The 25,349-nt window shown below is 42.9% G+C and overlaps 2 protein-coding genes across 5 annotated transcripts in view; both read left to right on the top strand.

Moving 5' to 3' along the window:
- Nucleotides 1-25,349, top strand: part of LOC140710301 (endogenous retrovirus group K member 8 Gag polyprotein-like) — a 393,717-nt gene that overhangs the window by 227,048 nt on the left and 141,320 nt on the right.
- On the top strand, nt 94-24,059 carry ZNF124 (zinc finger protein 124). Of its 4 annotated transcripts, none has more exons than XM_007990044.3 (4): nt 94-284; nt 18,942-19,068; nt 19,688-19,748; nt 21,509-24,059. In XM_007990044.3, exons 1-4 carry the CDS (start codon nt 255-257, stop codon nt 22,158-22,160), a joined length of 870 nt encoding a protein of 289 aa, XP_007988235.1. In that variant the 5' UTR covers nt 94-254; the 3' UTR covers nt 22,161-24,059. The 4 variants fall into 4 exon arrangements, with proteins under 4 accessions (XP_007988235.1, XP_007988236.1, XP_072868027.1 ...); XM_007990045.3 differs by having other exon boundaries at nt 18,888-19,068; XM_073011926.1 differs by lacking the exon at nt 94-284 and adding an exon at nt 9,891-15,611 and having other exon boundaries at nt 21,519-21,691.

Here is a 25,349-nt window from a genome sequence, read left to right as displayed (position 1 = left end):
TCACTCAGGGCCTCAGGGGGCGGGGCCTGATACCCTACCCAATCAGGGGCACCGGGGCGGGGACTGCCTAATCAGGCGCTCCGCTGGAAAACCCGAGGCGGCTTCCGGGTCTGCCCGGCCTTTGTCTCTAGTGTCCGCACGTGCGTGGCGCGGTCAGTAGCCGGCGCTTCTCCTTCGCTCCTGGGGGTTCAGGAGGCTCTGCCGCAGCCTGGGTCCTCCTGTGACCTGCGTGTACTGGCGGATTCGCAGGGAGGATGTCGGGACACCCCGGAAGCTGGGAAATGGTGAGTTGCGCCGCCTGGGGTCTGGAGAAGGGAAGGGGCTGTGGCGGCCCCCGGCCCCGGGCTCCCAGCGGTCGGCTCCCGAGGGAGGACCCGGGTCCCTGCTGGCGCGGCGCGGCCCTCGGTCCTTTCTGGCGCCCGGCAGGGCTGGGCGGGCAGCGGCACCCCGGGCTCCCTTCCCATCTCTGCATGGCGACTTCTGTCCTGCCCGAATCCGCTGCCTCTCCAGCCCGGCACCCGCAGCCCCGTTTCCCCGGGATCCTGCAGTGAGACCCGAGGGTCCTCAGGGGAGAGGCCCAGCGCGGGGTGCGAACTCGCGCCTGCGAGGATCTGTGGCCACTGGCGTTTGCAGTCCCTCTTTAATCCTGTTGAAAATTAAACTGAGGTTTAATTAAAGCGTTGCAGAGTTTGAGCAAACAGCGATTCATGAGTAGGGGAGCACCCAGCCACGGTTTTTGGTTTGTGGGCCACCGGACGGTCTTGATGGAAAGGCTTTTCTAAAGTGTGTAAGGAAGCAAACCAAATTTATTTTTTCTTTTAATGATTGGGCGGGTTGGGGGGGGGGTCTCTCTGTGTTGCCCAGGCTGGTCTTGAACTCCTGGTCTCAGCCTCCCAAAGTGCTAGGATTACCCTGCCCAGCCCAAAGCGATCCCAATGTAATAATTGATTGGTTGTAATTATGTAGTTCTGTTATTCGGATTATTTCGGTGGATGGTTCCCGGTTATGTAATCAGAGGTAAATTGATGATTTGGAGTTGGTTAAGTTTTGGTTCCCTTCAAGTGACTTTACAACGAAGGCATGAAGTTCCTTTAGGTTTTCTCGGTGAGGAACTCAGGGCACCTTAGTCACTTTAAGGGAAGAGACCACCCCTCATACTGTCTTATGCCCAGTTTCTGCCTCCAAAGAAAGAAGAAGTAAAAACTAAAAGGCAGAAATGAAATCCACGGGCGGCGCCCTGGGCCTGGTTAAAGACCGACCCCTGACCTAACCGGTTATGTTATCTATAGATTCCAGACATTGTATGGACAAGCGTTGTGAAAATCTCTGTCCTGTTCTGTTCTGTTCTGATTACCGGTGCAGCAGCCCCCAGTCACGTACCCCCTGCTTGCTCAATCCATCATGACCCTCTCACGCGGACCCCCTTAGAGTTGTGAGCCCTTAAAAGGGACAGGAATTGCTCACTCGGGGAGCTGGGTGAGTCTTGCCAAAGCTCCCGTCGGAATAAAGCCCTTCCTTCTTTAACTCGGTGTCTGAGGGGTTTTGTCTGCAGCTTGTCCTGCTACAACTTCAGTCTAATTTCTTCCTGTTTAATTATTTCCACAGGGGTACTGGTTTCCCCTGCATTTTCCAAATGTATGGCAAGCAGGGTCTCAAATCCATGACCGTATTCCCCAGCCTCTCTTCTAGAACTTGAGTAAAATTCTAAATTTCCAGTTTCTTCCTCATACTCTCAAACTCCAACTTCCCCTCTCCAATTTACAACATTATTAACTATTTGTTCTTTATTGTGCATTTGAACCAGATGCAGTATTTTAATGGTTTATCATGTTTTCACTGAGCAGTGAGGAGCTGTTCCTGAACATTTCACATGAAAACAGAATAATCACCTGATCTAGTCCACTAGAAAAAATTCTTTGTGCCTCTCCTCCTTTTGTCTTCCCTAGGCACACACACTTTACCAGAAGGTCTTTGGGTGGAGGTTTCCCTTTGGAACCTTGACGTGGCGATGTGTCCTCAGCCGCCGTCCTGTCTTTTCTGGGTCCTGGGTTCAAAAACTGTTTGAGGATGACTAATGTGCCCACACTGGCCATGTCTCTTGGAGTGTCATAAATAGTGAATGTCAGCCGTTGGGTCCTCTTCTCCCAGAAGACAAGGTGAGGTTTAGGGGTAGAGCCTCTCAGAGGAACAGCTGGATGGCATGAATCCCCTGGAACTGAGAGGAGTCTCCTGGGATACTCTTCTATACTCTTCCTCTAAAAAGCTAATCCAGTGGGTCTTAGATTTTTTTTTTCTCTCACCCCTGTTATCACTCCTTAGAGACAAAATGCTGGTCAGGCAATCAGATACTGGTATTAATGGAAGAAAGAATTTCTGCCCTCTGAGTTCTCTCATACTTGTAAAGGGAGAACAGCTATTCCAAAGTGCAAGGAAACACCCTCCCCGCCCGCCAACCATCGCAGTGAGGCAGGAACCTAAAAAGCAAAATGCATTTGGGGCACAGTGGGGACACAGCGCAGCTTTTTGGGGGAGGGTGGGCATTGAGTACTGTCCTGACCAGGATGGGGTGGGAGGGCACAGTGGGGACACAGCGCAGCTTTTTGCGGGAGGATGGGCATTAAGTACTTCCCTGAGCAGGATGGGGTGGGAGGATTCAGGTGATGAGATGGTCTGACTTGACCCTTGAGTCAGCCATGTCCGTGTCAGTCAGTACTGCTACTCCTTGTGTTTGTCACCTTGAAAATATTTGTTCACTTATTTTAACTTCAGTTTTTCACTGATTGAAAAATACATTTTATCAGTACAGCTTGAGAGAGAAGAAAATATTTTCAAAAGGCCAAGAAAGAGGTGTATATCAGAAAAATATTACATATCTAGTCATATATTTCATTTGTTAAAAATTCTTAAATGCCTTTTATCTTCCCCAGAGGGAGCGTAGTAAGATTCACAGGTTTGTTCTTTTCTAGGGGATAGTTTCAACCCCAATTCCAGGGCTTAGCTTTGGGAATGCTACCAGGGAAAAATAGGGACACTGTCTTCCATTGTTGCTGCAGAAAAATACGTTTTCACAAGAAAGTATAGTAGATAAATTAGTGAATAACACTCACTAAAGCATCAGTTCCACCTTTGTGCCCAGCGGAGAGTTTGTGACAGTGGATGACTCTGTTTCCTGTTACCTGGATGTCCAAGTTAATGGTAAATCTGTGGGTGGGGACTTGGCATTTTTAGATGTGTTAACATAGAAATAATTTCTTTATGAAATAATTTGTTATCATGGAAATAATTAAGTGACTTGTTTATTGTGTGAAATAAATACTTCTGCTTTTCCTGTTGAGGTATAAAATGTAAGTGCCTTACAATTTTATTCCTTCCAACAAACATAAAAACTGAGTTTGAGTGATTTTGCTGGACTCTTCAAACACTGAGTATTTTTTCATCTAAAACAATGTGGGGCCGGGCGCGGTGGCTCACGTCTGTAATCCCAGCACTTTGGGAAGCCGAGGTGGGGGAATCACTTGTCAAGAGTTGGAGACCAGCCTGACCAACGTGATGAAACCCCGTGTCTCCTAAAAATACAAAAATGAGCCAGGTGTGATGGTGCACACCTGTAATCCCAGCTACTTGGGGGGCGGAGGCAGGAGAATCACTTGAACCTGGAAGGCAGAGGTTGCAATGAGCAGAGATCATGGCACTGCACTCCAGCCTGGGTGACAGAGAAAGACTCCGTCTGAAAAAATAAAATATAAATAAAATGTGGGCTGGGTGTGGTGACTCATGCCTGTAATCCTACCCCTTTGGGAGGCTGAAGCAAGAGGATCACTTGAGCCCAGGAGTTTGAGACTGGCCTAGGCAACATAGCAAGATTCTGTCTCTACAAAAAATAGAAAAAACGCCACGTTTGGTGGCACATGCCTGTAGTCCCAGCTACTTGGAAGGCTGAGGTGGGAGGATTGCTTGGGTCCAGGAGGCTGAGGTTGCAGTGAACCATGATTGCACCACTGCAATCCAGTCTGGGTGATATTGAAACCCTGTCTCAAGAATAATATAATAATAAAGAATAATAACAATTCTTTTAAATCATAATCATTGTTTTTAAATCATCATATACATATTGATATATTAACGTAACAGTATTATTAAATATAATTATTATTATGGTTTAAAAAATGAATAACCTTGACTGGGAGAGCAGAAACTTGAGCTTAGTGACTTACAGCTAAGGCCAATCTTGAGCCTGTGGGAGGAGGCTATTGAAGAGCCTGTTCGTTCTTCCTGGGGAGCCTGTCCTGCTCACACCAACCATGAAAGGAGCCCTTTATACTAACAGAAGCTACAAGGCCCTGGAGAGCTGAGGATCCACAGGCAGATGTGGCTGCTCTTGGGATAGGAGGAGGGTTGTGATGCCCTTTCTAAGGGTATAATTGTTACTGTCCTGGGACTGTTGCAGTAAAATTCTATATTTCCGGTTCCTTCCCCACACTCTCAAACTCCAGCTTCCCTTCTCCTATTTACACCATTATTAACTTATTACTTATCAAATAATTTCAAATTTAGGTTAAAAGTAACTTTAAAGGAATATTGCGATATGGAAAAGGATCAAATATAAGACCTGTAAGCATCTCAAAGGTTAGACAGAAGAGGGCTTTCTTTCATAGGGAGGAGCGAACATGATTAGAAAGGAGTTGGGAGGGAGACAGCAGGATGGAGGTGGCAAAATCAGATCCTAGATCAGAGACTGTTTCACCCTGAAGTCAGCCTATTCTTAGGAAGGATGTAAAGAGGGGTTATATGTTGACTGAGGCTAAGTAAGAGTCAGAGTTTGGGGGTCTGGAGGTAGGAGAGAAAGTTAAGCAAAGTTTGGATAACGGGTATTTTGTTCTGACTACTGAAGAGAAAAATGTTCATCTAATTGTTTATGAGGCCAAAAAAAAAAAGAATTTGCGGAGTTTGTGTCTGGCTTTGTGAGAGGTAAAAAAGAAAGCATCATCTAAGTCACAATGAAAAGGATGTTTGTTTGCAGTAAGCTGCTCTTGATACATGGAAATGATAGCGGATTTCTTTAATCACAGCTGTTCACCAGGGTTACCCACCCACCCTACCTTTCCCTGCCTCTTTTGCTCACCCTATACATTTTTTCCCTTTGACTGTTTCTGAGTTGTGTCCTTTATAATAAACTGTAAATATAAATAAAGTGATCTGCTGAGTTCTGTGAGTAGTTCTGTCCATTTATTAAACTTGAGGAGGGGGTTATGGAAGTCTGTAGTTCATAGTAGCTCAGAAGTCCAAATGGCCCTGGGGCTTGGGAGTGGGGGGAGCATTGTGGGATGAGCCCCAAACAGGTGGAGTCTGCGCCGACCCCACTGGTTCCGAATTGAGTTGCACGTTCAGTTGTGTTGGAGAATTGGTTGGTGTTCAGCAAACTTCACACATTTAGTGTCAGAAGAAAAGACATCACATGTCAGAACCTCGAACTGACTCTCAGTGACTGGTCAGTGGTGAGAATTGAGACCCTGGAGGAAGGAGCATTTTCACCCTGTGAGGAGGGGACAGTCAGGAGTGTGGAGCTCCCAGCACTGAATGTTGTGGCTGCTCAAGTTTTCCTCATTCACTGCCTAGGAGTGAGCCACCCGGGCTGCCTCCCCACAGTGAGGGTGAGCCCTACGCTTATGAACGTGAGTATATAAGATTCGTATTTTCTTATTTGAAAATCAAGTTAATAGATGTGATCTGAAAAAGCAAAGATAATTATTGAAATAAATTGTTTTATGCTAAATTCAAATAATAAGAATGTGAAGAGTCATGGATTCAGCACCCGGGGAATAAAGAGGCCCTGGGCAGTTCTGGTGTGTCTCCCTGATCCCACCTGTCTTCTGCCCACAGAGGTGATCGCGGTCCTGATTCTTTTTTTATTCTTTTCTTTTCTTTCTTTTTTTTTTTTTTTTGAGAGGGAGTCTTGCTCTGTCACCCAGGCTGGAGTGCAGTGGTGTGATCTTGACTTACTGCAAGCTCCACCTCCTGGGTTCAAGCAATTCACCTGCCTCAGCCTCCTGAGTAGTTTAGATTACAGGTGCCCGCCACCACGCCTGGCCAGTTTTTGTATTTTAGTAGAGACGGGGTTTCACCATGTTGGTCAGGCTGGTCTTAAACTCCTGACGTCAGGTGATCTGCCCGCCTTAGCTTCCCAAAGTGCTGGGATTACAGGTGTGAGCCACCATGCCTGGCCTCTTTTTTTATTCTTTGTGGCTTCTTTTTGTGGTTTCTTTGCCTCAATCTGTTGCACACATACTGCTGCCTGAGGGTGGAGGGGTCAACCAGTTTACTCACCCATTCCGTTGCTTACGGGACTTGAGTTGTTTCAAGTTTGTTTTTAATGTGACGATGTTATTCTTGGTTTTGTCCCCAAGTGCTAACAGTTTATAAATATATTACTTATTGGGAAAAAATTGCTGGGTTGTAGATGATGGATACATTCAGATTTACTAAGAACTGCCAGTGGAATGTACAGATTTGCTGCTTGACTATTCATGCCTGTGCTTTTATTCCTTTTCAGTATTTATTCAGGCTAGATGTGGTGGCTCACGCCTGTAATCTCAGTGCTTTGGGAGACGGAGGCAGGAGTTTGATACCAGCCTGGCAACATAGCAAGACCCCCATCTCTACAAAAAAATTAAAAATAAACATGAGTTGGCATGGCAGCACCTGCCTAGCTACTGGGGTGGCTGAGGCAGGAGGATTGCTGGGGTCTAGGAGTTTGAGGTTGCAGTGAGCTGTTATGGAACCACTGCACTCCATCCTGGGTGACGGAGATACCTCGTCTTTAAAAAAAATTATTCTTGTTTATTTCTGTGTGGTTGTATATTGCTTCTTGCTAATTACCATTTGCTTTGAGCATTTGTGTGTGTGTGGTCTTTCATCTTCTTTGAAATAGTTTTTCATCATTTTCTCACATTTTACCTGTTTGCATGTTTATTGCTTTTGTCATTTGTGTGTGTGTATGTTTTTGTAAAACACACTCCAAACACTAATCCATATTCATTTGTAAAGACTGTAAATACTTTTTCTTAGGTTGCATTTTGTTTTTCACTTCATTCTATAAGTTGATGGACAGTTCTTAATTTTAGAACCGTCAAACTTGTCAGTCTTTTCTTTGGGGCTTTATTTTCTCACATAAGAACCTGATAGATAGGAGGGCTTGCTGAGCTCCCAGAGTTAACTCTTAGGGTCTCCGTGCCTCATCACCAGGGAACAGTCCCCACTGAAGTCAGGGTCTGGCTTCCAAGCATGAAATATATTTAACTTTCCAAATGTGGGTTTTCATTGTGAACTGTGGGTGAAGCAGAGTCCTCTTCTGAGCCAGTTTAAACGTTTGGTTTTCTTCTCTTTTAATTTCTGTATAGACTGTTGCTGCCATATAACTCTAGTTTTTCCATATATTTCATACATTTAGTTCTTTGTCAGTGTCTTTTTATTTTTTATTTCTGCGGCCGAATATGAGCAGGTTGAGGAATGGGGTTTGAGGAAGCCTTGGCTATGGGCCAGCAGCCTCCTCCCAAATTAAAAGCCTGGTCCGGGCAAGCATCCTTTCCTTAGGTCAGGATGGCTCTGTTGGTCACTGAGTCTGTGCTTCCCTGTGCACACGTGGGATCCTGTGTTCAGGAGGAAGAAGCAGGAAGAGTTCAAGGACTGCAGGAAGACACGGCCCACTGTGGAAAGCCAAGGCCAAGTCTGGCTTCCAGGCGAATGTCCCCTGGCTGGGGCCCTTCCCCCAGCTCTCAGGTGGAAGCCCTGCCTGAGTAGAGCTGTAGCCAAAAACCTGGGGTTCAGACCTGATTTAGTCACATGGTTGGTAGCATCCCCTGTCACTCACAGATGGAGGGGCAGGGCCGGGAGTCCTGTATAGTCAGGGGCACTGAGTTGGGAACTGTCTAGTCAGCAGCACAGTGAGAGAGGAGGCGATCTGCCTGGGCCGCTGTCTTTGTGCCTCTACCCGCTGAGCTTGTGGTCTGATCTCCGTGGCTGTTTCCTGGGCTCTGGGAAGCCCCAGGTGACTCTGCTGTGGTCTCTGTCACCTCGTGACTTGCAGGAACTGGAAGAGCCCTAGGAAGAAATTTGGGATACCCCAGAAGCCAGGAATGTGCAGAGCCAGGCCTCCCAAGAAGTGGGCGAGGTGTGGGTAAAACCTGCTAGAAACGGCTGTAGCAGGACCCAGGCCACCCTGCAGTCAGCTCCGGAGTCTGCAGCCCCTCCTGCTTGCTGGTGCAGCCTGGCCTCAGTATCCCCTGGCTGTAGGGCGGGGACTGGGTCTGCAGTGGGGACCTGGGCATCCTGCAAGGATAACAGAAGGGTCATCAGGGGAGAGTCCCTGCTTGCTGGGGAGGGGTGTTCATGTGTGGGAGGAGCTTGTGGTTCCTGGGATTCTCAGTCGCTCCTTTCTCCTGTCAAAAATTAAACACAGCACCTTTCAATTTTCAAGAGTTTATTTGAACAAACAGTGATTCATACATCGGGGAGCACCTGGCCATGGTTTGTGATTTGAGGGAGCACCTGGCCATGGTTTGTGATTTGAGGGAGCTCCTGGTCATGGTTTGTGAGTTGAGGGTCCATCAGAGGGGCCTGATGGGAAGGCTTTTACAGAGTGGCTGATTGGTTGCAGTTATGTAGTCCTCTTATTTGGACTATTCCGTAGATATTTGCAGAGATTAATTGGAGGTTTGTGGTTGGTTAAACCTGAATTTTCTTGTGAGTAATTTGCAAGAGTTACATTTGAGTTAGACTTCATTAATTCACAACATTATCCACTATTTGTCCTTTATTATACATTTCAAACACAGACATAGTTTTAATTGTTTATTATTTTTTCACTAAATAGTAGATGTTACTTTTTAAGATTTGCTTTTTGGTTGTGAACATTGCACATGCGGGAGAAGCAGAGAATCATCTCCCACTCTTGCACTGTAAATGATCTAGTTGCCTCTCCTCTTTTCATCTCCCCTAAGTGCAGATACTTTATCAGAATGTCTTTGGGTTGAGGGTTGTTTTTGGAAACTACAACGGTGATGTGGCCTCAGCCACCCTTCTGTCTTTTCATGGTCCTGGGCTTCAGAACTGCCTGGTGATGTCCCAGGAGCCCACAGTGGCCATGACCCTGCAGCATCCAGGGAAGCCAGACCGTGAGTCATCTCCAAGGACCGGTGAGTGATGGGAGTGGAGCCTCACAGGGGGTCATCTGGAGGCCCTGGAGCTGCTGTGCCCTTCATTTCAGAAGCTCATGTCTTAGGACAATTCGAGTGTCTCTCCTCAACCTGTTTTTTGTGTTTTTTGTTTTTTTGTTTCTTTTTAAATAAAAACTGGCAGATTTATTCCACAGGGGCCCATTTTCAAGAAGCTGAAGGTGAGAGAGAAGTTTCCTCCCCTTTTCCTTTCTCCCTCATCTTATTTTCTCCACAAGGTAAAAAAAAAAACAAAAAAACAAATGGCCTGAAGCCTCAAACCTACCCCACAAAAAACACGAAGAAACTGAGGTTCCAAAATGTTACAGCATTTTAATTTCACTTAGAAAAGGGAGAGGAGCCAGAGGGAAAGGGAGTCCCTGGAGTTGGGGGAGGTACCCCAAGCTGGTGGGACACCCCCTCCCCTTAACTAGCTGCCTCAAATGGGGCGGGCCTATAGCATTTAAAAACTCCACAGCCCATTTTATAAAACCAAACAAAAAAAAATCCCTTTTTCTCTGAGACCCAAATATATATATGTAAAAAATATAATATATGTAAAAATATATATTTAAAATTATGTGTGTGTGTATATATATACATATATATAATTTTTAAAATTATATATGTGTGTGTGTGTGTGTGTGTGTATATATATACACAAACATGTATATAATTTTTTTTTCTGAGACAAAACAAATTTGGAAGCATTAAGCATTAAAGTGATTCTGGAACAAGAAAATGTGAAATTCCCTCCTTCCTTCCCCGTCATTGTGGGTTAACTGGTGCATCCTAAGCCAGGGACCAGCCCCCAGGTGATGGCAGAAGGGAAGGAAGCAAAGGGTGAGGAATCCCCATCCAATCAGCAGCCAGTATGAGTGTGGGCAGGGTACCAGTCCCCAGCCAATCAGCAGCCAGTATGGGTGTGGGCAGGGTACCAGTCCCCAGCCAATCAGCAGCCAGTATGAGTGTGGGCAGGGTACCAGTCCCCAGCCAATCAGCAGCCAGTATGAGTGTGGGCAGCTGTGCCAGGAAACCCACATGCACTTAGGGTTTTTCACGTGGAATGGGGTGTGGGGAAGATGCATTCCTGTGCAGTCTTCAGCCAGTTTCAAGTCCAGGGGAGGCAGGAAAGCAGGGTGACAGGCGGGGTGTGCAGAAAGGAGATGCGGGTCTTCTGGATCCCTGTGGTCAAGAAGAATCCGCTTCCTCAGCTCCTGCACAAAGCCTTCAGTTACTTCCTCTTCGACTTTGTGCATTGTTCCTCACCTCTTTCAGAGTCTCCTGTTTCACTCTTTCCAGGTGTGCATTATCACTGGAGCTGGGCATACAGGCTCAACCCCAGTTTTTATTCCTGGGACAGACACTGGTGTCATCCAATCCAGTGCTGGTATTTTGAGGGAAAGACAGAAATGATTCCTGCCCTCTCAATTCTTTCACACCTGTGAAGGGAGAAAAACAATCTTTAAAGAACAAGAAAATTTCTTCCCAGTGTTGCAGGAAGTCAGGGACCTGAAACGGAGGGACCAGCTGAAGCCATGGCAGAAGAATGTAAATTGTGAAGATTTCATGGACATTTATTAGTTCCCCAAATTAATACTTTTATAATTTCTTAGCGCCTGTCTTTACTGCAGTGTCTGAACATGAAGTGAAGATTTCGTGGACACTTATCACTTCCCCAATCAATATTCTTGTGATTTCCTGTGCCTGTCTTTAATCTCTTAATCCCATCATCTTCGTAAGCTGAGGATGTATGTTGCCTCAGGACCCTGTGATGATTGCATTAACTGCACAAATTGTTTAAACAATAGGAAATCTGGGCACCTTGAAAAAAGAACAGGATAATAGCGATCGATGTTCAGGGAACAAGGGAGATAACCATTAGGTCTGGCTGCCTGAGAGCCGTGCGGAACAGAGCTATATTTCTCTTCTTTCAAAAGCAAATAGGAGAAATACTGCTGAATTCTTTTTCTCAGCAAGGAACAGCCCTGAAAAAGAGAATGCGTTCCTAGGGGTAGGTCTCTAAAATGGCCGCTCTGGGAACGTCTGTCTTTTATGATTGCAGATAAGGGATGAAATAAGCCCGGGTTTCCCGTAGCGCTCCCAGGCCTATTAGGACGAGGAAATTCCCGCCTAATAAATTTTGGTCAGACTGGTTGTCTGCTGTCAAACCTTGTCTCCTGATAAGATGTTATCAATGACAATGCGTGCCCAGTGGGACATGAAACTTCATTAGCATTTTTAATTTTGTCCCAGTCCTGTGATCTTAACCTGCCTCCATTTGCCTTGTGATATTTTATTGCCTCGTGAAGCATGTGATCTCTGTGACCCACACCCTATTCATACACTCCCTCCCCTTTGAAAATCATTAATAAAAACTTGCTGGTTTTGCAGCTTGCGGGCATCACAGAACCTGCCAACATGTGATGTCTCCCCCGGACACCCAGCTTTAAAATTTCTGTCTTTTGTACTCTTTCCCTTTATTTCTCAGACCGGCCGACACTTAGGGAAAATAGAAAAGGACTCACGTTGAATTATCGGGGGCGGGTTCCACTGATACCCGGGAACATGACACAAAAACCTGCCAAGCAAACTGCACCTTAGGCACACAGTGGGCCACAGCGCAGTGCACTGGGAAGGTGGTCCTTGAGTACCTAGTCTCCGAGGAGAACGGGACCAGAGAATCTCCTGTTTTAGTCATGGTCTTACTTGACATGTGAGTCAAACATGCCTGTGTTCCAGTTAGCACTGCTTCTTCCTGGGCTGTCCTCTTGCAAAGATTTGTTCATTTATTGGTGCCTTAGGTAAACGTGAAATGTATTTCATCAATAGAGCTTTAAAGATAAAATATCTACAAAGAGGCAAAGAAAGAAGTAGATTTAAAATATCTACATTTGTATGTAGGTATTTTATATACACATATGTCAATATTTTATATCCACTTTGTATATATATAGTTTTTTTAATTAGAAATTTTTTTTAATGTTATATCAATAAATTTGGGGTAGCAGGTGGTTTTTGGTTACAAGGATAAGCTCTTTAGTGGGGATTTCTGAGATTTTGGTCCTGTCACCTGATCAGTGTATACTGTACCCAGTATGTAATCTTTTGTCCCTCACCCCCTCCCACCCTTCCTGCCAAATCACCAAGGTCCATTGGATCATTCTTATGCCTTTGTATCCTCATAGCTTAGCTCCCCCTTATGTGAACATAGAATAATTGGTTTTCCATTCCTGAGTTACTTCACTTAGAATAATGGCCTCCAACTCCATCCAAGTTGCTGCAAAGCCCATTATTTCATTCCTTTTTATGGCTGAGTAGTATTCCACCACATTTTCTTGATCCACTCATTGGTTGATGGGCATTTTAGGTTTGTTCCATATTTCTGTAGTTGCAAATTGTGCTGCTATAAACATGCGTGTGCAAGTGTTTTTTTCTTGCCTTCTCTTTTTTTTTTAAATTGAGACGGAGTCTCACTGTCACCCAGGCTGTAGTGTGGTGGCACCATCTCAGCTCACTACAACCTTCCGTCACGTGGGTTCAAGGGATTCTCATGCCTCAGCCTACCAGTAGCTGGGACTACAGGCATGCACCACCATGCCCGGCTAATTTTTTTTTTTTTGTATTTTTAGTAGAGACAGGATTTTGCCATGTTGGCCAGTCCGGTATCGAACTCCTGACCTCAGGTCTTCCACCCGCTTCAGCCTCCCAAGGTGCTGGGATTACAGGCGTGAGCCACTGCGCCCAGCCATGTTTTTTTCATATAATGACCTCTTTTCCTTTGGGTACATACCCAGTAGTGGGATTGCTGGATTGAATGGTAGTTCTACTTTTAGTTCTTTAAGGAATCTTCATACTGTTTTCCATAGCAGTTGTACTAGTTTACACTCCCATCAGCAGTGTAGAGGATTTTCCTTTTCACCACATCCACACCAGCATCCTGGCATCTATTATTTTTTATTTTATGATTATGGCCATTCTTACAGGAGTAAGGTGGTATCTCCTTGTGGTTTTAATTTGCGTTTCCCTGATAATTAGTGATATTGAGCATTTTTTTTTCATATTTATTGGCCATTTGTATACCTTCTTTTGAGAATTGTCTATTCATGTCCTTTGCCTACTTTTTTTTTTTTTTTTGAGACAGAGTCTTCCTCTGCCAGGCTGGAGTGCATGACCTTGGCTCACTATAACCTCCACCTGCCGGGTTCAAGCCATTCTCCTGGCTCAGCCTCCCAAATAGCTGGGATTACAGGCACCCACTACCACGCCCAGCTAACTTTTGTATTTTTAATAGAGTCGGGGTTTCACCATGTTGGCCAGGATGGTCTCGATCTCCTGACCTTGTGATCCACCTGCCTCGGCCTCCCAAAGTGCTGGGGTTACAGGCGTGAGCCACTGCGCCCGGCCCTTTGCCTACTTTTTTGATGGAATTTTTTCTTGCTGATTTGTTTGAGTTTTTTGTAAGTTCTGGTTATTAGTCCTTTGTAGGATGCATAGTTTGTGAAGATTTTCTCCCATTCTGTGGGTTGTCTGTTTACTCTGCTGATGATTTCTTTTGCTGTGCAGAAGCTTTTTAATTTAATTAGGTGCCATTTGTTTATTTTTGTTTTTGTGGATTTGCTTTTGAGTCTTGGTCATGAATTCTTTGCCTAAGCCAATGTTTAGAAGAGTTTTTTTGATATATGTTATTTTCATTCCCCTGAGCATATGTAGTAATTTTTTGAGGTCTCTTCTTTTGGGTAATTTCAAATGAAATTCTAGGGCTTTTAATCAGGAATCCTACTAGGGAAGAGAAATAGGAAAAATCTCTCTTCCTTTATGGTTACAAAAAGTGAATACGTTTCCACACACAAAAGTATGATACATAAATTGGTGAATTACAAAAATTAACCAAAACATCAGTTTGTTTCTTGCAGGATGAAGAATTTGTTAGAGTGGATAAGTCTGTGCTATTTTCTGTTGCCAGCATTTGGCACATTAATGCTAAATCTGTACAACAATCTTGCCCGATCACTGTGCCCCGGATTTCCAATACTGTGTTGAATGGGAGTGATAAAAGCAGGTGTTCTCTATAGCTCTTTCCTCATCTTGGGAGAAAAGGGTTTTTTACTTGTTCGTTTCCGTATTTCAGCATTGATGGTGATGTTAGTGCTGGTTTTTCATATTGTAGTTTCCTTTTAGTCCTCGTTTATTGTGTATGTATCATGAATGGGTCTTAACAATTTGCCAAATACTTTTCCTGCATCAGTTGCAATAGTTATGATATTTCAGTCACTTTGCTAATGTTATGTATTACACTGATTGATTTTTCATATATTGAACCATTTTATTTTAGGAATAAATCTCACTTGGTTTTGGTGCATAATCCTTTTACTATGATGCTAAATATGGTTAGTACTTAAGTGAGGATTTCTGCATTAAGTACTTAAATGAGGATTTCTGCATTAGTACTTAAGTGAAGAGTTCTGAGTTAGTAGTTATAACTGTACTTTATATAACTGTATTTTATAGTTACATCTGTAGCTTTTGTAGTGTCTTTGTCCATCTTTAGTGTAAGTGTAAATTTTTGGCCTTATAGACTGAGTTTAGAAGTGTTGCTTTCTCTTCATTTTTTTGGGAGGAGTTTGAGGAGGCTTGGTGTTAATTTTTTTTTTATTTTTTTGAAATAGAGTCTTGCTCTGTCGCCCAGGCTGCAGTGCAGTGGCGCAATTTCGGCTTACTGCAACCTCCGTCTCCCAGGTTCACGCCATTCTCCTGCCTCAGCCGCCCGAGTAGCTGGGACTACAGGCACCCGCCACCAGGCCCAGCAAATTTTTTTTTGTATTTTTAGTAGAGACGGGGTTTCACCATGTTAGCCAGGATGGTCTTGATCTCCTGACCTCATGATCTGCCTGCCTCATGTTAGCCTCCCAAAGTGCTGGGATTACAGGTGTGAGCCACCGCGCCCAGGTATTAATTTTTTTAATGTTCAATAGATGTTGTCAGTAAAACAATTTGGTCTTGGGTTTTTATAATTTAGGGGTTCTGATTACTACATCAATATCATATAACTGTGGGTCTGTTTAGATTTCCTAATTCTTCATGATTCAGTCTTGGTACACTGTGTATTTCTAGACGTTTGTTCACCTCATCAATGTTATCCAACTTGCTGGTGTGCCCTTAGAGACTTTTTACGGAAGATTTAAGACACACATTTCTTTTATTATGTGTTTTACTCTTCTTGTCTATGTATTCTGCTTGTTTTGTAAATGTTTATTTTAGGTTCAGGGGCACATGTACACAATAGTAAATACATGGAATCAACCTAGATGCCCATGAGCAGTAGACTGGACAAAGAAGATGTGGTGTATACACATTTGTGAACAATGCTGCCGTGAACCTATGCATGCGCATTTCTTTACGGTAGAGTGGTTTCTGTTTCTTTGGATATATACTCAATAAATGGGACTGCTGGGTTGGTGGGAGTTCTGTTTTAATGTCTTTGGGAAATCGCCACAGTGCTTTCCAAAATGAGTGAACTGAATTCCCACCAGCAGTGTATGAGCATTCCCTTTTCTCCACAACCTTACAAGCATCTGGTTTTTTTGTTTTGTTTTGTTTTGTTTTGTTTTGTTTTCACTTTATTTATTTATTTATTTTTTTGAGGCAGTGTCTTGTTCTGCCCAGGCTGGAGTGCAGTGGCACGATCTCGGCTCACTGCAGCCTCTGCCTCCTGGGCTCAAGCAGTCATCCCACCTCAGCCTCACAAGTAACTGGGACTATGGGCATGTGCTGACAGGCCCCGCTAATTTTTTATTGTTTCGTAGAGACAATGTCTCACTAGATTGTCCAAGCTGGTCTGGAACTCCTGGGCTATTTCTATGTGTGGATTTGATCTTGTTATTGTGTCGTGAGCTAGTTATTATGCAGACTTGTTTGTATGGTTGTTTTATAGTGTCACTAGTCGATGTACTTAAATGTGTGTTTGTGGTGGCTGGTAATGGCCTTTCCATAGTTAGCACTCCCTTTAGGACCTCTTGTAAGGCAGAGCTAGTGGTAACAAATTATCTTAGTAGCTACTTGTCTGAAAATGATCTTATTTCTCCTTCGCTTATGAAGCTTATTTTGGCTGGATGAGAAATTCATGGTTGGAATTGCTTTTCCTTAAGAATGCCGAATATAAACCTGGATAAGGCACAATAAATTTTCTGGACATTAGAGAAAAATTACTGGACTGTAGATTGTGATAAAGTTCAAATTACTGGAAATAGCAATGGAGTCTATCCACTGCCTTGGCCTTCATTTCTGCGTGTTTATTTGGTGTGGTAATCACCACTTGAGATTGTCTAATTTTCATTCTTCTAAAGAATGTCAACTATTATCTATATGCCATACTATTTGGCTATCTTATTACCAAGAAAATGGATCTCTTTCCATAAATGGTCTTTTATCTTGTTATGTATCTTTTGCTTATTTTTTCCCCATTTTTAAATCATGTTTTCATTCATTTTTACTGTGCACACTAATTTATTTTATATTGCATGTATTGCAGATTTTTATTTTACTGTTTTTTGTCTTTTAATTCCCCTAATTTTAATATATTAGAATTTGTCAGTCTTGCCGGGCGCGGTGGCTCAAGCCTGTAATCCCAGCACTTTGGGAGGCTGAGACGGGCGGATCCACGAGGTCAGGAGATCGAGACCATCCTGGCTAACACGGTGAAACCCCGTCTCTACTAAAAAGTACAAATAAAGTAGCCAGGCGTGGTGGCGGCGCCTGTAGTCCCAGCACTTTGGGAGGCCGATGCAGGCTGATCACAAGGTCAGGAGATCGAGACCATCCTGGCTAACACGGTGAAACCCCATCTCTACTAAAAATACAAAAAACTAGCCGGGCGAGGTGGCGGCGCCTGTGGTCCCAGCTACTCGGGAGGCTGAGGCAGGAGAATGGCGTAAACCCGGGAGGCGGAGCTTGCAGTGAGCTGAGATCGCGCCACTGCACTCCAGCCTGGGCGACAGAGCCAGACTCTGTCTCAAAAAAAAAAAGAATTTGTCGGTCTCTGTTGTTTGCTCCTTTTCTCCTATTCATTTGTCAGAAGAAACCTTGTCTGTGACTTCTGCAAGCGGTCTATTTGTACTTTTTACATTTGAATATACAACAAATTGATTATTGTCCACCTAACAGAGGGCAATGCAATCCATTTTTCTTTTCCAATTAAATAACAGCTTTGTTCCATGTTTAAAGTGCTTGGTACTTCCTTTCCTGTCCTGCAATGCCTCCTCTGTTATTAGTCAGCTTTCCTGTATCAGTTCCAGCTTGTTAAAGACTATATATGCCTTTCTCTTGGCCTAGTTCTTTATCCTCTGCTTGTACTACACTGCCCTGAATATTACATTTGAAAATCATTGATGGATGTTAGACAAGTCATCACACTGTTATTCAGAAGACTTTGACGGTTGTTAAGCATTTATTATTTCTGTAGGTTTTGAAAAGTAGTTTCTGCTGAACTGCTAGAAAGTCTGTTTCAGGCATCTACAAAATTTTACATGAATATCATTTGTGAGAGGTGACATCTAGATGACATTGAGCTTTTTTCTTTGAACGCATGCCTTTTCACTTATTCCATTCTGCTTTGACATTTTTCAATAGAAATTGTAAAATAATTATTTTTAGATTATTGAATATTGATTATTAGTGTTAATTACCTCTTGATTAAATTTGGGCTTGAGTGAACCACTTATAAGCTTCTACACGTTTTCTCTTGGTGTAACCACATAGACTGGGCTCAATTTCCCAATTAAAAAGTTGTGACATCACATATGAGATATTGTCTCCCAGGGAAGCTCATCAGATACTCAGTGCTCAGAGTGTGTTTTCGTTTGTTTATTGAGGCTGATCCCCTCAGTGAGGCACCACTGCTACAATAAAACAAAATAATAGACTTTTGGAAGGAAAACAGGAGTTCAGCAAATTCCAGATTGTTTAGATAAACCATTGAGCAACAGTGAGCCACTTTTATCACTTAGGTTGTTGGGATGCCTCTTAAAATGTAAGTGCCCTGATACCAGCAAAGTTTGAACTTTGTAGCAGGTATTTCTAAGGATAAGTAATCTTGTGACTGCTAATATTAACTCTCTTATGCACACCAGATAATAAGACTTTGTTATGATATGCGCTACAGGTATATTCTATAAAGAAAAATCATAACAGCAAATATTATTCCCTGGACTCACCAACAAGAAGGGTGTTCCTTCTCTGCTGCTGCCTTGCTGAATAATTCAACTTTAGCATAAGAACTGCTGGCTGGGCGTGGTGGCTCACGCCTTTAATCCCAGCACAGACAGGCGGATCACGAGGTCAAGAGATTGAGGCCATCCTGGCCAACATGGTGAAACCTCGTCTCTACTAAAAATACAAAAATTAGCTGGGCATTGTGACGCGTGCCTCTAGTCCCAGCTACTTGAGAGACAGAGGCAGGAGAATCACTTGAGCCCAGGAGGCAGAGATTGCAGTGAGCTGAGATCACGCCACTGCACTCCAGCCTGATGACAGAGTGAGACTCCATCTCAAAAAAAGAAAAAAAAAAAAAAGGACTGCTGTGTGGGAGAAAAGTGTAGACAGAGTCATAGTTCTAGGGACCAAATTGTGGAATCAGTGTTCACCGCAGAATCAGGTTAACATCTTATGAATTGACTACAGATTTCCAGTGCTTTCAGTCTCATCCATCCTCTACAAAAATGTGAAATGTTTTAGAACTCGGTTGCCTTTGAGGATGTGGCTGTGAACTTCACCCAGGAGGAGTGGGCTTTGTTGGATCCTTCCCAGAAGAATCTCTATAGAGATGTGATGCAGGAAACCTTCAGGAATCTGGCTTCCATAGGTAAGAGTCACAATATTTCCTTACTTAGTCAATCAGAGAATAAGTGTTTCATGGTTTGCAGTGTCATTCCATGATTTGGAATATGCAAAGGGAACACGCTGATGAAGGAATGAGGCATGGACCCAGCGTGCAGTGACTCTTGTTTCTTAGTTTGTTTTTTAATTGTTATAACAATACCTGATTCTGGGTAATTTACAAAAATAGTTTTATAATGATTTATGATTCTAGTGGCTAGAAAGTCCAGGTTTGTGTCTGGTAAGGACCTGATGCTACTTCAGCTCAGGGCATGAAGCAGAAGCGAGTGGGCATCTGCAAAGGGATCACACAGTGAGAAAATAAGAGCAATGCTTGGCAGCTGAACTTGCTTTTGTGACAGCCTGCCCTCTGGCAGCTCATTCAGTCTCGCAGGAGTAAGAGAAAACATGCATTCCCAAGCAAGGACGTTAATCTGTTAATAAGGAACCTGTACCCATAACATGAACGATGTTGCCATATTGGTGACCAAATGACAGCATTCATTTTGGTGGGTACAAACCATATCCCCAACATAGCACCTAGAATCTGTAATTTTTCTATCATTTCAAATAATTTGTAATCTATTTCTGGGTCTACATTTTAGGAAACAAAGGGAAAGACCAGAGCATTGAAGATCAGTACAAAAATTCTTCAAGAAATCTAAGGTAATTTGCACTCACAAGAGGAAGCAGTCCCCTTTGGGGACAATTTCAGTGTATAATCATATGTTTAAAGCAAACAAGGCCAGCCATGGTGGCTCACACCTGTAATCCCAGCACTTTGGGATGCTGAGGTGGGCGGATCACCTGAGGTCAGGAGTTTGAGACCAGCCTGACCAACATGGCGAAAGCCCGTCTCTACTAAAAATACAAAATTAGCCTGGTGTGGTGGTGCATGCCTGTAATCCCTGCTGTTTGGGAGGCTGAGGCAGGAGAATCGCTTGAACCTGGGAGGCGGAGGTTGCAATGAGCCAAGATTGCGCCATTGCGCTCCAACCAGGGAAACAAGAACAAAACACCATCTCGGGGGAAAAAAAAACCAAGCAAACAAAATAAATTAAAGACAACATCAATTTATTCCCAAAGTTTTTACCAAAAATACATACGTCAATGTAACATAGATGTTAAGTGTTTGCAAAAATAGTTCACTTGAAAACAGTATTGTTTTAGTTTACTTGCATTGCTATAAAGGAATATCTAGGCTGAGTAATTTATTACGAAGAGTTTTATTTGGCTAATGGTTCTGCAGGCTTTATCAGAAGCATAGAGCCAGCATCTGCCTTTGATGAGGACCTCAGAAAGCTTCCAGTCATGGCAGAACGGGAAGGGGAGCTGACATGTCACATGGGGAGAGAAGGAGCAAGAGAGAGAGAAAGGAAGTGCCAAAGTTTTTGTTTTTTGTTGTTTTGTTTTTTTGAGATGGAGTCTCACTCTGGTATCCAGACTGGAGTGCAGTGGTACAACCTTGGCTTACTGCAACCTCCGCCTCCCAAGTTCGAGCGATTCTGTGGCCTCAGCCTCACAAGTAGCTGGGATTATAGGCACACACCACCACACCCAGCTAATTTTTGTATTTTTAGTAGAGACAGCATTTCACCATGTTGGCCAGGCTGTTCTTGAACTCTTGACCTCAAGTGATCTGCCCACCTCAGCCTCCCAAAGTGCTGGGATTGCAGGCATGAGCCACCATACCCAGCCAATTTTTTATTTTTTTTAAAGCAATCGGATCTTTCAGGAACTACTAGAGTGAGAAGTCACTCCTTATGTGGAATCTGCTCCCATGACCCAGACACCTCACACCAGGTCACACCTCCAACATGAGGATCAAATTTCAGCATGAAATTGGAAGGGAGTAAATGCTCAAACTGTATTTGATACTAAGAAACTGCATATAAGAATATTACTGTTTTGTTAATAGCTATAGGGGAGGGAACCATGCTGTAGACTAATCAATCCATTTATGTTCAATTTGTTTATGTTAGAAAACCTGCACTTTCTCTGATATTGGTAGCAGTGTAAGTTCAGACTTAGTAATAAAAGAAAATAACTAGTAAGCCATTAATGATGGGGTTGTCATTTTTTGTAGAAGTCATATGATAGACATACTATGTAAAATTAAGTAAGTCAGTGTAGAAAAACTTTCAGATGCCAAATTTTAATCTGAACAAAATAATTCCTACTGGAGTAAAACCACGTGAATGCAGTGCGTGTGAAAAATTCTTCGTACGTCATTCATCCCTTCATAGACACATCATATCTCACTCTGGAACAACCCATATGGGTGTGAGGAATGCAGAAAGAAGCCGTGTACATGTAAACGGTGTCAGAAAACTTTCTGTCACAAGCATTCAAAGAGACACAGTAATGCACACTGGAAATGGACATTATAGTTGTACAATGTGTGAGAAAGTTTTTAATATTCCCAGTTCATTTCAGATGCATCAGAGAAATCACACTGGAGAGAAACCCTATGAATGTATGGAATGTGGGAAAGCCTTAGGTTTTTCCCGTTCTCTTAATAGACATAAAAGGATTCACACTGGAGAAAAACGCTATGAATGTAAGCAGTGTGGGAAAGCCTTCAGTCGTTCCAGTCACCTTCGAGACCATGAGAGGACTCACACTGGAGAGAAACCCTATGAATGTCAGCACTGTGGGAAAACCTTCCGTTATTCCAATTGCCTTCACTACCATGAGAGAACTCACACTGGAGAGAAACCGTACGTGTGCCTGGAATGTGGCAAAGCGTTCAGTTGTCTCAGTTCCTTGCAAGGACATATAAAGGCTCATGCTGGTGAAGAACCCTATCCATGTAAGCAATGTGGGAAAGCCTTCAGATATGCCAGTTCCCTTCAGAAACATGAGAAAACTCATATTGCACAGAAACCCTATGTATGTAACAGTTGTGGTAAAGGCTTCAGATGTTCCAGTTCCCTTCGTGACCATGAAAGGACTCATACTGGAGAGAAACCCTATGAATGTCAGAAATGTGGTAAAGCCTTTAGTCGTGCTAGTACTCTTTGGAAGCATAAAAAAACTCATACTGGAGAAAAGCCCTATAAATGTAAAAAAATATAAAGGCTTTAATCACTACAATTTTTGTCAAAAACATGAACGATCACATACTTGAGAGAAACTCTGAATGTAAGGTGTAGGAAAGTACTTAATTTCCCCAGATTTCTTCAAATACATGAGAGGAATCAAACTGGAGATAAACCCTATGACTATAAGCAATAATGTAAAGCATTCAGTTTTCCATTTCTTTTTGAAAACTTGAAAGGACTCACTGAAGAAAATCCGTATGAATGTATAAAATGTGGTAAGGCCTGCAGTTGTTCCAGTGGTATCTGATGGTATAAAATAACTCATTCTAGAGAAAAACTTTATGAATGTATCAAATGTGGGAATGCCTTCATTTATCCTATAACTCACTCAGAGACACATGGTAACACATACTGCAGTTTGACCTTATAAAGAAAAGAATGCCCACCAGATTGAAACCCTAGTAGTTTGGGAAATACAGAAAATTCTGAATTTTAACAATTACTTTAAAAGTCATGTGAAAACTCCTACTGGAAATAAATCCTATAAATGTAAGTATTATGGAAAACCTTATGTAAAATAATTATAGTACAATTCTCAAGAAAATTCACTGTGTGAATGAGATGTTTTAGGAGCTATGAATAAATTGAATATATCAGTTGCTAATTTTTTTTTTTTTTTTTTTTTTTTTTGAGACGGAGTCTCGCTCTGTCGCCCAGGCTGGAGTGCAGTGGCCGGATCTCTGCTCACTGCAAGCTCCGCCTCCCGGGTTCACGCCATTCTCCTGCCTCAGCCTCCCGAGTAGCTGGGACTACAGGCGCCCGCCACCTCGCCCGGCTAGTTTTTTGTATTTTTTTAGTAGAGACGGGGTTTCACCGGGTTAGCCAGGATGGTCTCGATCTCCTGACCTCGTGATCCGCCCGTCTCGGCCTCCCAAAGTGCTGGGATTACAGGCTTGAGCCACCGCGCCCGGCCATCAGTTGCTAATTTTTAAAGAGAGTCTCTAGAATATAGATTTTCGCTTCTTTTGGAAAAAAAAACACATTGAGGCAAGACATCTTTTTTTTTTTTTTTGAGATGGAGTCTCACTCTGTCGCCCAGGCTGGAGTGCAGTGGCACAATCTCGGCTCACAGCAAGCTCCACCTCTCAGGTTCACACCATTCTTCTGCCTCAGCCTCCTGAGTAGCTGGGACTACAGGTGCCACCACCACACCCGGCTAATATTTTGTGGTTTTAGTAGAGACAGGGTTTCACCGTGTTAGCCAGGATGGTCTTGATCTCCTGACCTCGTGATCCACCTGCCTTAGCCTCCCAAAGTACTGGGATTACAGGCGTGAACCACCGCACTCAGCCGAGGCGAGACTTCTGTAAGTATTCTTCAAGCAGTAGTACAAGAGTTAATATGTGTTCTTCTTTTTTAAGCTAGTAAATAAATTTCCTTTTTCTCCCCATTTTAAAGTATGTTGGTTATATATGGGTAAATTGAAATGTATTTCTTTTCCTTTTTTTCTTGCATAGCCATTTTTAAAAATATTTTTTAAATATTTAAAATATAAAATATTTTTTAAAAATTGTTGTGGGTTACATAGTAGATGTGTGAAATGTATTTGTAATATGTATGTAGGTTTAACTTATGTGTAGGTTAATTGTTTTGTTAATAATTGATAAATGAGTCTATTTTCTTTGCTAATAGAGTTGCTGTCAATTTGTAAGTATGTAAAGTTTATTATAGAGTATATTCTCACGTGAATTATTATTTTCATCTGTTGTTCTTTACATTGTCATTATTTTTGGCTATTTGCACCGGTCACATTGGTTTAAGGAGAGAGACCTGTGATCGAACAGTGTCTTGTGTCTAATCTGAGAAAGAAAGCATCCAGTCTTACCATCATGTATGATGTTAGCTGAGGATTTTTAAAATAAATTTCTTAAAGTAGATTGAGAAAGTTTCCTGCTGTCCATTATTATTGAATATTTCATTGTCAAGTATTGTTGAAGTTTTTCTCATGGTTTTTGTGCATCTATTGGAATGATCTTGTGGTTTCTGAAATTTATTCTGTTAACATGGTGTATTACATTAATTGACTTTCTAAAGTAAGAGATTGGGTCTAACTTTGTCACCCAGGCTGGTCTCAAACTCCTAGGTTCAAGTGATTCTCCTGCCTTGCCCTCTCAACGTGTTGGGATTACAGATGTGAGCCACTGTGCCCAGCCAAATTGACTTTTAGATGCAAAAACAACATTGCTTTTTTGGGGGATTAAATCTCTCTTGGTAATGAAGTATAAGTCTTTTTATGTGTTGGTAAATTCAGTTTTGTAGTATCTTTTGAGACTTTTTGCATCTGTATTGAAAGAAATTTGGGTACCCTAGCGTAGCTGATAGTGGTGTATACTGTATAGTATACCATATAGTACTATGTAGTATTATTTCGTATATATGTAGTTCGTTCGTTCATTCTCACGCTGCTATGAAGAAATTCCTGAGACTGGGCAATTTACAAAGGAAAGAAGTTTAATTGACTCACAGTTCAGCATGGTAGGGAGGCCTCAGGAAACTTACAATCCTGGCAGAAGGTGAAGGGGAAGCAAGGCACCTTCACAAATTCACACGGTGGCAGGAAGGAGAAGTACAAGCAGGGAAAATGCCAGATGCTTATAAAACCATCAGATCTCATGAGACTCACTCACGATGAGAACAGCATGGGGGAAACCATCCCCATGATTCAGTTACCTCCACCTGGTCTTGCCCTTGACACATGGGGATTATTACATGTCAAGGTGAGATTTGGGTGGGGACACGGAGCCAAACTGTATCTGTGTGTGTGTCACACGTGTGCGTGTACAAGGAGACATCCACTCTGGGGAGAATTAGGCATCTCAGACAGTTGCCTGACAAGTGATTGTTGTGTAGGAAAACTTAGTGACCTTGTGTTTTCTGTGCTGCTTTTTCTCTTGCTGCTGTTAGTGCACTCTTCTGATGAGGTGCATATGCATAGTTCCTCATGGTTTAGGTGCAGATGAGCAAAGAGAAGGGAAATAATCATTTTATATTATTCCCTCCCAAAGTATGGGAGAGTACCCCTCCCAATACTAAACTCCTAGCCAAAGTGTAGGCTTTCCTTAGCATTGCTGCTCAGCAGCATTCTCCTGTGACCACAAGGCTTGATGAACTTAGACGAAATGACCTTCTTATGGACGCTAACTTCAGCAAGATATAGTAGACC

Source organism: Chlorocebus sabaeus, chromosome 25 (genome assembly GCF_047675955.1).
Source record: "Chlorocebus sabaeus isolate Y175 chromosome 25, mChlSab1.0.hap1, whole genome shotgun sequence".
NCBI classification, from domain to species: Eukaryota; Metazoa; Chordata; class Mammalia; order Primates; family Cercopithecidae; genus Chlorocebus; species Chlorocebus sabaeus.
This window is presented reverse-complemented; position numbering and strand designations above follow the sequence as displayed.